This window comes from Pleurodeles waltl, chromosome 4_1 (genome assembly GCF_031143425.1).
Source record: "Pleurodeles waltl isolate 20211129_DDA chromosome 4_1, aPleWal1.hap1.20221129, whole genome shotgun sequence".
NCBI classification, from domain to species: domain Eukaryota; kingdom Metazoa; phylum Chordata; class Amphibia; order Caudata; family Salamandridae; genus Pleurodeles; species Pleurodeles waltl.
The window spans coordinates 889,957,174-889,970,478 of NC_090442.1; the positions used below are offsets into that span (position 1 = coordinate 889,957,174).

General features: G+C 41.8%; 1 protein-coding gene across 1 annotated transcript in view; it reads left to right on the forward strand.

The window, feature by feature from the left end:
* Window positions 1-13,305, forward strand: part of LOC138288251 (ADP-ribosylation factor-like protein 8B-A) — a 146,907-nt gene that overhangs the window by 61,798 nt on the left and 71,804 nt on the right. The window contains exon 4 of the mRNA XM_069229645.1: window positions 97-190. Within this exon, the coding sequence (XP_069085746.1) occupies window positions 97-190 (94 nt within the window). The remainder of the gene's footprint in view (window positions 1-96; window positions 191-13,305) is intronic.

The window sequence follows — 13,305 nt, forward strand, 5'->3', positions numbered from 1 at the left end:
GGCCAGTCGTAATCTATATGATTTTATAATTTGCACAGAAAGGTATATTATTTTAACCTAAACAATATTAAAATGAGTGTGTATTTCCATTCATAGGTATATGGTAGATGCAGCTGACCTGGAGAAAGTTGAAGCTTCCAAAAATGAACTCCACAATTTGCTTGACAAACCTCAGCTGCATGGAATTCCAGTGAGTGTATTTGGTTTCTTTTCATGGTAATTATGCAAAGTCTAAATATTTACAAAATGTCTTTCAACTCTTACTTTTTTTTAAAGGTGTCTGTGAAGATAGGTGATGTCTGGACCTGTAATTTTAGAGAGTTACCATAAACAAGATTGTGCCTAGGCTCCATCCATAGTCACAGATCATAAATGGTCCAAGAATCTGGCTTCGCATTTAATGCCAACAAGCTGTACTTTGTTACAGTTTGAAAGGGTTTCCATCTATGGAGCATGTTCAGTGCTTCAAAGAGATTAGTGTTGCTCTGTCAATCACCTAAAAATCACATGAGAGTCTGAAATGTTCTATAATTAGACCGCTATAAGGTGATAAATGACCTATTTTATCGACAAAGATTATATGAAGACCTAGTGAAGGGCAACCTGTTTTTTCTTGCAAAAATTCAGCAGTATTTTTAATTTTCCAACACAGTTCTTTTTTGGATTAACTCAAATGTATGTTATTTATGACATAAAAAGTTGAGACTGCAATAATTCTGATGTGATGCAAACACTATGGATTAGCAGTTATGATATCTATGCCTTTATTGGTGAATTTGCTTCTGCACCTCTGTAGTTATCATTGTGTGTTGCTCCTAACTTCTTATTGAGGCATTTTTCTTATACCGATTTTCGTTACAGACTGCTATTCTGATCATATTTACTGAGGCCTCTACTAGGCCTCTACTAGCGGTTCTCTTAGCAAACTAGCTCTTGTATTATTTTTTTTAGCTGCTATCGGAAATGAAACACTGGCTTCCTTTTTAAAATATTCTGTTTGTCCCTTATTTCCCAAACAGCTTAATCTCAGTTTTATCTTATGCCATTCAACTTTATATCAAGAGGTGTTGTACACTGCACTCGAATCGGACCACATAAAACTTGGTCTTAATTATACAGCAGTTTGTGGCTCAACATGCATTATCATATTTTCTAGTTAATGAAATTGTGATGTGTGTGTCTTGTGCAATGGATGTAGTGAGTGTTCTAGTGCACTTTCTGTAGCATTATCCACTTGCCAGTTTAGTACAAAAAGGTTTGCTACTACTCTTTGACAAACTTGTTTTGGGAACCAATTGTACATCTTTGGTAAAATGGTAATGCATGTCAGTTATATCATCATCTGTTGTCTCATATATGCTTCGTCTTACAAAGAAATTAAGCCGTTTATTAGCCTACTGTCCTTTATTGTCATTGTCATAAACATTGCTGGTCATCTATTCAAGGTAGGGCCCTACCAGTTAAGCAGAGTAAGAATGTAAGGGTTAGCCCAGAGAAGGTCACTAATACACCTGTAGCTTTAATCCCCCTATAAGTGCCCCTATAAGTCCCCCTATAAGTGTGTGGTACTTTTAGCTGGATTCCAAGTACGCCCAGTCTCCATAGGAGCACATGTTAAATCTACCCCTACTTTGACCTCTGCACCTGGCCAGCCCAGTGTTGCTGGTGGTGGGTGTTTGGGGTTAACTTGAACCCCAACCTATGGACATCCTAACCCCCAGAAACTGGAACTGTAAGCCTTGTACTTACCTTGAAACTGTGCTAACTTTTCTTACCCCCAGAACTGTTTCTGAAAATTGCATTGCCAACTTTTAAAACAGATATTTGCTATTTTCTTGAAAACAGTTTAACTTGCCAAATTGAAAAAAGTGGTGTTGATACATATTTTTGATGATTACTTACAAATGTACTTACCTGCAAAGTGATTCTTGTGGTTCCAGGAATAAAGTAACAAAATATTATTTTGCTGAATAAAATAATTGACCTGGAGTTAGTCATTGAGTGTGTGCTTCCTTTATTGCCTGTGTGTGTACAACAAATGCTTTAAGCCTACCCTCTGACAAGCCTTACTGCTTGACCACACTACCACAAAGGAGAGCATTAGTATTATCTACTTAGGCTCTGTTAAGTCTTTGGAGAACCCCTGGACTCTGTGAACATAATATGTAATTTTGATATAGTACATATAGAGCCAGCTTTCTACAGCGTTCCTATGCAGACTCAGTTTTATGCGCTTTTAGACCTGGCATCCTTGGCGTGGTTTCCCCTGTCATTTTGCCTCTGCCTCTTTTATTTTTGACTATGTGCTGGTTAAAGGGCTCTTTTATTTTTGACTATGTGCGGGTTAAAGGGCTACCCACATGAGTAGCCCTTTAACCATGTCTCAGACCTGCCATTGCAGTGCCTTTGTGCGCAGTTTTAAACTGCCATGCCGACCCGGCAAGTGCACCTACTTGCCAGGCCCAAACCTTCCCTTTGAGTACATGTAAGGCACCCCTAAGGTAGGCCCTAGGTAGCCCCAGGGGAAGGGTGCAGTGTATTAAAAAGGTAGGACATGTACTTGTGTGTTTTACATGTCCTGATAGTGAAATACTGCCAGATACGTTTTTCACTATTGCAAGGCCTGTCTCTCCCATAGGTTAACATGGGGATTACTTTTGAATATCTTTTAAGCCCAGTTTCCCGTTGAGAGCAGATACAGATATGGAGTTTGGGACCTCTGAAATCACAATTTAAAAATACATCTTAAAGTAAAGTTGGTTTGTAGATTGTGAGTTTGAAAATGCCACTTTTAGAAACTGGCCATTTTCTTGCTTAATCATTCTGTGCCTCTGCTTGACTGCTGAATCCACGTCTGGGTCAGACTGACAGTTGGGATGTTTGTGAATTCACTCTGGACAGTAACACAAAGGGAGCTGATGTGTGTCTTGCATATCTTGATATGTCTTCCTGGGCTGGAGTGGGAGGGTGGAGCTGAGCTGGAGGTACTTAAAAGGGCTGAGCCTGACCTCACACAAAAAAAGTCTCCAGCCCCCCAGAGTTTGGCTAGGGCAGGGCAAGGAAGAGGCAGGATCTTGTGCACTACAAAGACTTTCCTTTGAATTTTGCCTACTTCAAATGCAGATGAGTATACGTATTGGACTGCTTACCCCACAATTAGAGAACACTTCTGGATCAAGAGGAACCGCTGCCAAGGAGAAGTACTGCACCTTTACTGTGCGTGCCTTGCTGGGTTTGCCTGCAGTTGCTACTTCTGCATAAGAGAGGACAAAGACTGGACTTTGCTCTGTATCTTGCTTGTGAAGTTTATCCAAGGGCTTGGACTGAGCTTTCCTCCTGTTATGGAGTCTCAAGGACATCAAAGACTTAATCTGCCAGTACCTGGGCTCTCTTGCTGAGACCTCTGACTTGCCAAATGGTGTCACCCCAGTCCCAGGGGCCTTGGGAGGAGAAGCTTGAGTGAAAATCCATGGACCGGAGCAGAGCGGCAGAAAAATTGTTCCGGCACCCGTTCCGCGGCTGTAAAATCAACGCAGCACCTGCCTCGTGGCTGTAAAACAAAATCGTGCAGTACCAGTTCCGCGGCTGCAGAAATTGACACATCGCCAGCTGTGCGCGGTTTCATTGTTAATGTGCGTCCGGATTTTCCAAGCATCGTCCATGGGTGTCAAAACTTCAAAATCGCCGCACAGACCCCAGGCTGCCTGTCCGGATACAGACTGAATGCTTCTCTGTGAGGAAAAAATCTATTCATCGCTTACCTGAAATAATTGATGCACGGCCTCACTTGTGAGTAGGGAATCTACACATCGCTTGCATTTCAATGCATCCTTGCCCCTGCAGCTTTATTTTTTACGCATACCAGGTACTTTGTTCTAAAACAATGCATCCATTGATTCTCATGGATTAGGACTCTTAACTTTAAAACGTGACATCTTTACTTGTGTATCTTTTATTTTTGTTGTTTTGGTTTTGTTTTAGATAAGTATTGGCTATTTTTCTAAACTGGTGTGGAGTCTGTGTACAAATACTTTACACATTGCCTCTGACAGAAGTCTGACTGATTGAGCCAAGCTAAAAATGGTTGAGCAGGGGATAGCTTAGCTGCCTGACTCCCTTACCCCGACTAGAATTAGGATCCCTACTTGGACAGGGTGCAAACCACAGCCAAATAAAGACCCCATTTCTATGGTATTGCTAACCACCAATGGTAAATTTCAGTGGTTTGACAAGCTTATGCAATACTAAATATCTCTTTTTCAACTGTATTCTTCAGTGATTTTTTTATTTTTATGATTTACCTAATACTGTTGTGTGCAACAAGTCTATGTATCCTGTCACCACCGCACATTTGGAGCCTCCCTGTCACCACTCGATGGCCAGGGAAATTATTTTCTAACAGCCAATGCTCTTGAATTAACACTGACTCATGAGTTTTCAAGATGGAGGAAAAAAGCATTTCTAGACATAATCTAGGGAATTACATTGTGTGAAATATCAAAATGTGATTCACCGAACCAACTTGTGTGTTTAATCAGCATAGATGTTCAAAAGTGTTTAACCTTTAAATATTGCCCAGCATCTTTTTTTAATGTGAAAATCTCAAAATCTACTAAGAGGATGTAGACAAATAAAAAAAAAAAAACACAAAAAAACAGTTTTGTGAGCAAAGTTCTACTTCAATGCCATGATGGATGCAAATCGGTTTAACTGTTTGTGTTCTGCCAATTCCGTCAAGTAGTTTTGGCGCTATAGCTGTTCAATTTTTCCTATTCCTAAACAGAAAGGTAGGTCCTAGTCCAGAAAGCAACTTTTTTTTTTTTTTTTTTTTTTGGTGTAACTCCGTTTGGTAGCTTGTGAGAAATTAAGGGGAAACAAATTTGAAATATAGGGACTCGAAGGATTCAACCCTTCCCAATCTTGTGCTGAGATCTGATTGGTTGTCAACCCTTCAAACAAGAGGTGTTGGCTGCCATCTTGGGACTCAGCAGCAAGTCCCCCAAAAAAGGCGACAAAAAAAAGGAGCTAGGGTACAGACACTCTGACCGTTTATCTCTGGTGGTGGGGACCCCCTCAGGGCTAAAAAGTATTTTTTTAAAACTTTTTGCTGCGATTCATGTGGATCCTGTGAAAACTAAAGAATAACAAAGCACGGACTCCTGTGCTTCTTCTTTTGAAACCCCGGGTGGGCCATTCTTTAAATAGAATGCGGGGGACTGCTCCCCCACCCCCAACATCCCAGGGACTACCACCACCCTGGGGCTAAAATAATTAGTGGCATGGTTGAGGCCCGTCTGTTTCCCTACAGCCCCGGGGTCCGGCATCTCCTCCGGGGCTTAAATTAATTTATGAATTTACAAGCGGGAGTGCCATCTGGCTCCACACCGCCCCAGGGACTGCCACCTCCCTGGGGCTTTATAAATCAAATAAGGGGGGTTCCCGGCCCTCTCCGCCCAAGGAGGCTGCTCAGCACACTTCCCCCCCCCCACCCCGCCCAATCCCAGGAGACCGCCACCTTCCTGGAGCTTGATTTCTATTGAGTGTGGAGGAGGGCGCACGGCCCCCCATTGCCCTGGGGACCACCACCTCCCCTGAGGCAAATATTAAAAAGAAGTCAAGGGGGTCCTGGAGACCCCATCTCCCCGGGGCTATACTTGTTGGAGGGTGCGCAAACCCCTCCTCAAGGAGCCAGTGATGGCCCTGGGTACCCCCACCCCTCAGGACGGCTCCTGCTATGTCCTGGGGTGCCCATCCCCAGGACACAGCTGTTTGCTGTGTCTTGCTGTAGCTTTCACAGCTGCAGCGAAGTCACTGCAAACCCTCTGGTTTCAGACAGTGGGATCTGTCAAGCAACGATGAAAGCTTTGCTTCAGAAACCACGGAGCTGCTACTTAAAGCAGCTCCTTGCTTGCTAAAGCAATGGGACTGCAGGGGATGCGTTTAGGCTTCCGCCGGGGTCCCACATTATACAATTAAAGAAAAAAAAACATATGTAGGGACCATGGGGAAGCCCTTGAGGGCTCCCCCATGGTTCCAGATAGTCCATAAAGGGCTAAAAAAACATATTAAAAGAAACCGAGAAAAGCCACAGACCTTCACACTGAGCATTGAGGGTTTGAGTTCCTCCAGACTCATTTACCTCCTCCTTTTTTTTAATTTGTTTTATTTATTTAAAGTAGAAATGTTTAAGGCTCATACAAATGGTGATTTTACAATGACAAGTACATTTTTCTTTTCAAATTGTGTAGAAATCTCATTCTAGCTATTTCATACATCAATGCCTAAAAATCTGTCTCGCTCCCTCTGTCTCTCGCTCCTTCAATCTTTCTCCCACTCACAGACGCCCTCTCACAGACCCACTCAGACTCTTGTTCACCCGGTCACAGTCAGGCCCTCGTGCACCCACTCACAGACCCGTTCAGACTCTTACAGAACCACTCAGACCCTGAGTGGGTCTGTGTGAGAGTGCTACTATGAGTGAATGATTTAGTGTATGAATTACTCTGAAAATGTTTTTGTTGCCCCCGATATTCACAAATTTGATGCAACATTACACCAGGTTGGGGGGGGGGGGGGGGGGGGGGGCGTGGAGGATGTCATTGAGCATCGTGATGTATTTGCAAATATCGCCTGGCGTGCAAAAAAATATTTTAAAGTACATAATAGACCCTCACTGAACCCTATATCACAGCTCTAGGATCAGGGTTTCTCCACCTTGACCCCATATGCCACATTTTATTTTATTTTTCAGTCCTGAGGACTGTGTCCCATTACCTAAAATAGCGCCGCATCTTTCTGGTCAGGTTGCGGCCAGCCAATCACAGCACTCCTGTTGGGGCGCAAATTCACAGTGATCACTCCGAAAATGGCGTGGCCCTGGGTATACAGATTTGTTTCCCCTTAATTTCTTGAAAACTACTGATTGGATTTAAACCAAATATGCAAAAGTGTAACCTGTGAACCGAAACTGACCTTTCTGCCAAATTTGGTGTAATTCTCTTCAGCAGTCCGGGCTGTAGTTGTGTTCGAAACTCCTATGGGAATTAATATGGGAAGTGCACGTTTTTTGACATATATGTAATCGATGACCTGTGTAGCTGCAGATACACATGCTTTGCATAAGTCCACCATCTAGTGTTGGGCTCGGAGTGTTACAAGTTGTTTTCCTTCAAAGAAAACTTTTGAGTCACGAGATCGAGTGACTCCTCCTCTCGGTGATAGTGCGCATGGGCATCAAGTCTTTTGTTAGATTGTTTTCTTTCTGCCGTTCGGGTCGGGCGTGGTTCCTCTTGCCGGTAGATCTCTGTTCGGTACTATCTGAACTTCTCTCTTCTTTTCTATAAACATCAGTACAGTTTTTGATTGAGTTTTACAATCTTATATTCAATCCGATTGTAATCGTGAACAATGTTGGGTTGATGGAACGGACTCCGTTTCGCTTTTGCCCTCGGTGTCACGCCAAGTTTCCATACACCAATCAGCACTCGGTATGCGATCTCTGTCTCTCTCTCCGGATCACAGAGAAGAGAACTGTGATGCTTGTCTGTCATTTAGTTCCAAAAAGACTCTTAGGGATCGAAGAGCGTGTAGATTGGAGATGGCGTCCAAGTCATCGGAACTTACACGCAACATCTTCAGGAATGAACACGCAGAAGAGGAATTGGCACACCATGTGACCGTTTCCATCGCGGACTCTGATTCGGATCGAGATTCCGATGTTGACAGCTAATCCATTCTACCGGCATAGTACGTGAGTACACCAGACCACTCCCATCACCCAAAAACAATCATACAGACTTATTCACTGGTCTTCAGCCCCCCACTGCTTGCCAGCCATGGTTTGACCTGAAAAATACAGTTGGATGACCAACCTTCGATTTCGGCACCTAAACAAAAGGCCAAAGTGCATTCCGCACCAAGCAAACAGCTTGCCACACCTGTTTTGGTACCGAGCCGAAAAAAGTAACAACGCTTTCAGAGCCGACATTCTAGGAGCGACTCAAGCATTCGGTATCCAAACTTTCAGAGCTGAAACCGGTTGTTGGTAAATATGCTCCAGTTACTGAGGAGTCTTAAGAAATAAGGCCCATTTTGGAAGTAATGGATGCTAAACAGCGAAAGATATATATATATACATAAGGACACAGGAAGGATAATAGCCTCTCCTCCTCCAATAATCAAAAGAAAATTGACTTTTCAAGAAACTTTGGAAGCTGGGCCTCCACCTGCTAAAATATTTGAACAAAAGGAGAAACCAAAGGCACCACAACAGCCTTCACCACCACATTCTCCTTTACTTTCTGCTTCTACACCACCAGATACTCCACCACCTTCACCTACACAATTTTCACCACAATGCCCTGTTTCACCACATAGGGAGGATTTATATGACACTCAAGAGGATATAGACCCATGGGACATATAATGACACAGATCCCATTCCTCCTAATGATCCTGATTTATACCCTGCAAGGCTATCTCCACCTGAAGATACCACTGCTTGCAATCAGGTTATAGCTAGAGCAGCTGCGTGTCATAATGTACAACTGCATACAGAACCTATTGAGGATGATTTTTTATTTGATACCTTAACCTCTTCTCATAAAGAGTATGAGCGTCTCCTTATGCTCCCAGGCATGTTTAAACATGCAGAAGACATTTTCAGAGAACCAGTAAAATCCAGAATCATTACACCAAGGATGGATAAAAATTATGAACCTGCACCCTGGGGTCCGGTTTTTATTAGAACACAACTACCACCTGCGTCTACAGTGGTCAGTGTAGCAATAAAGAGGGCCAATAGCCAATCTATAGGGGATGCTCCTCCTCCAGACAAGGAAAGTCGCAGATTTGATGCAGCAGGTAAAAGAATAGCAACTCAAGCTGCTAAATATTGGAGGATTGCAAACTCTCATTTATCAAGATATGATAGGGCTCATTGGGACCAAATGGAAGACTTGTGGCAGTACTTTCCATCAGAACATCAAAAAAGGGCACAACAAATAGTAGCGGAAGGGCAGCTTATTTACAATAACCAAATCAGATCCACTAAAGATGAAGCAGATACAGCGGTTAGGGGGATCAACACACGTATCATCATTAGAAGACACGCATGGTTAAGGGCTTCAGTTTTTAAGCCAGAAATACAACAGACAGTATTAAATATGCCCTTTACTAAAGAACATCTATTTGGGCCAGAGGTTCATACCACAATAGAGAAGCTGAAAAAGGACTCTGAAACAACTAAAGCTATGGGTGTGTTATACACTACATCTACTCGGGGAACTTTTCGTAGGCCACAGTTTGGGGTGGTTTCAAATCATCAACCACACAACCATCCACATCCCAACAAAAACAAGGGCCACAATATTACAACAGAGGCTCCTTCAGAGGAAATAATTATGGAGGGAAAGGTAGATAAACCGCGCCAAGAGGTTCTTCCACCTCAACAAAACAGTGACTTCCTACACATCCCCACAGAGCATACATCTCCTGTGGGAGGAAGATGATTTTTTTGTTACCCACAATGGCACAACATTACTAAAGAGCAATGGGTTCTGTCAAGTATCCAACTTGGTTATTGCCTAGAACTCATATATACTCCATCAAACATTCCCCCTCGTTCACACAAACTTACCCTGAAACATCTTAATTTATTAAAACAGGAGGTACAATCAATATTACTCAAAGGTGCCATAGACATGGTACCTATATCCCAACAAGAGGCAGGAGTGTATTCACTATACTTCCTCATACCAAAGAAAGATGGTACTGTCAGACCAATCTTAGATCTCAGACCCCTCAATCAGTACATTCTTTCAGAACACTTTCACATGGTCTCTGTACAAGACATCATTCCCCTACTAGAGAAACAATATTACAGGTCTAAAAGATGCTTATTTCCACATTCCCATATATCCAGCACATCAAAAATATCTAAGGTTTGTTATAGCAGGAAAGTACTACCAATCCAAAGTACTACAATTCGGAGTAACAAGAGCACCAAGGGTAGTCATCAAATGCCTAGTGGTGATTGCAGCCTTCCTCAGAAGACAACACATACATGTCTTTCCGTATCTGTACGATGGCTCATAAAAGCCAGTACAATTCAGATCTGTCAACAGCACACACAGTATGCAGTGGACACCCTACATAACCTAGGATTCACAATCAATTATCAGAAATCTCACCTGCAGCCAGCCCTAATACAGCCACATCTAGTAGCAATTCTGAGCACTCAATCAGGATTAGCATACCCAAACCCAGTGAGGATTCATACATTTTACTGTTTCAAATCTCAGCTGCAATACAACCACATTTATACAGTGAAGTTGGCCATTAAACTATTGGGAATGATGGCCTCATGCATAGTAATAGTACCCAATGCACGACTACACATGAAACCACTACAGCAGTGTCTTTCTCAGCAATGTTTTCAGGCACACAGTCACATTCAGGATCTAGTGTTGTTGGACCGCTAGACTTATCAATCTCCGCAATGGTGGAATCACACCAGCTTATTAAAGGGGCATCCTTTCAGGACCTTGTGCCACAGACCATAATCGCAATGGATGCATCAATGACAGGTTGGGGAGCCCATCTCAACAACCTCACATACAAGGGGAATGGGACTCAATCCAACACACTTATCACATAAACCATTGCAATTACTAGGAGTGTTCTTAGCACTCAAAGCTTTTTAACACAAATCACACACAAGACAGTGTTAATAAGGACAGACAACATGACCTCAATGTATTATCAGCAAAAACAGGGGGCAGCACATTCATCTCTATTGTCCCTTTTGGCTACAGACAATTTGGAAATGGGCAATTCACAATCCCATTCAACTACTAGCAGAGTATATTCCAGGGATCCATAATCAACTAGCGAACCTCATAATCAGTCCGCAGCAGCAAGTACACAAATGGGAGATTCACCCACGGGTGATTCAACAATACTTCCAAATGTGGGAAACACCAGACATAGACCTCTTCGCCACAAGCGAAAACGCAAAATGCCCTAACATTGCATCCAGGTACCCACTCCCTCAATCCAAGGGCAATGCTCCAGGGATCAATTGGTCAGGGATATATGCTTACGCTTTTCCACCTCTCCCACTAATTTAATTTCTGATCAACAAGATCCATCACTATGATACTCATAGCTCCCACGTGGGCACGTCAACACTGGTACACAACATTGTTGTATCTGTCTGTAGTACCGCTTCAGATACTACCAAACAGACCAAACCTATCTACTCAAAACAAAGGTCACATCAGGCATCCAATCCCAGTATTCTCAACCTGGCAATTTGGCTCCTGAAGTCATAGAATTTGGCTATTTACAGCTTCCATCTGAATGTATGAATATTCTAAAGGTAGCGCGCAAACCTACAGCTAGACAGTGCTATGCAGCTAAATGGAAACATTTTGTCTGTTATTGTCAGCCCAAACATTAACACACTTAAAGCTTCAGTACAGGATATAGTCTGTTATTTGCTACATTTACAAAAAGCAAATCTTGCATACTCCTCTCTTAAAATGTATTTAACAGCAACAGCTGCTTACCTCCAAAACAGACAGCACACATCTCTGTTAAGATTTCCTGTTATAAAGGCTTTCATGTAAGGCCTTAAAGGTATTATCCCACCTAGAGCTCCATGAGCTCCTGCCTGGAATCTTAACATTGTACTCAACAGACTTATGGGCCCACCATTTGAGCCCATGCATTCTTGCCCTCTTCAGTTTTTATCATGGAAGGTTGTCTTCTTAGTAGAAATCAGTTCTTAAAGAAGAGTTAGTGAAATTCAAGCATTCACTTTAGAAGACACCAGAACAAAATAGTCCTTAGGACAAACCCAAAATTGGTACCAAAAGTAGGTTCACAGTTTCATATCAATCAGTCAGTGGAATTGCCAGTCTTCTATCCATAGCCAGATTCAGTTGCTGAAAGAGCTCTTCATACCCTTCATGTTAAAAGAGCTCTCATCTATTATATATATAGAACAAAAACTTACAGAAAGTATAAACAACTCTTTGTGGCTTTTCAACAACCTCACAAGGGTAGTCCTATTTCAAAACAAGGATTAGCCAGATGGATAGTAAAGTGTATTCAAACTTGCTATCTTAAAGCTAAAACACAGTTACTAGTAACTTCTAAAGCACATTCCACTACAAAAAAAGGAGTTTCAATAGCATTCTTAGGAAATATACCAATGGCAGATATATGTAAACAGCCACATGATCTACACCACATACATTTACTAAACACTACTGTGTGGATGTGTTATCTCAACAGCAAGCAAAAGTTGGTCAAGCAGTGCTTAAAACACTATTTCAGACTACTCCAACTCCTACTGGCTAGCCACTGCTTATTTTGGGAGGGGACTGCTTTACAGTCTATACAATATGTCAAAAACTGTTTTGGTCCCTCTGGGGAAGGATATGAGTTAACCTCCACAACAGTGGTTGTACCATAAAGAACTTTCTGTACTGATGAGGTTTGTGAGTAGTATATCACGTTTATTGGAAAGTTAATTCAACAATTTAAAGTAAAGTAATCGAGGTGCTCCTGTATAACGGCGCAGTGTGAGTGAATTATGTGTTAGTATAAGTGCTGCAGTGCTATTTACATGAAAACTAAAACCAAACAGTGGTTAAATTTATCATGTCTCAAATAAGAACCTATACCCATAGGTACTGTGAGCTTGCTGAAGTTTTCAAAGTCAATCCACAATTTCTAATACAATGTCGATGTTTTGACCCCAATCAAAGAAATTAATTCAGGCGGGTCATCATCAGGGCAGAATATTGAAATAGGAAGCACCTAGAATATAATACAGAAAGCATGTATCAGTACTTTGCCTGCCTTCTGGTCAGCATCTATTGATTCAACAGTACAACATATTGTATGGTTATATTATCAAATCCATATTTAACATGAGTTCACTACTTCTTGATGTGATAGTCGACCTCTTAAGAGATGGAAACAAAATTTACATAATTAATTTAGAAAATAAACCAATTTGAAGGCGTACTCACCCCTATTTAATTGTACTCTGACACATCCTAGTCATGTTAACAATAAAACTATACCAATTCACCTTCCATCTCATGTAGCCCTGGTGTGTTGTTAATAATACCACTTTTTTACTTTGCATCTAGAGAACATTTTTATATATATATATATATATAATTGTCTTATTGTTGTTTCCAAGGTTGAGTCTTCTGTATAGGGTTTGAAAATAAAGCGAAAAATTGCTTTATAGTTACCCAATGACTTCAGGAATTTCTTAGATTGTTC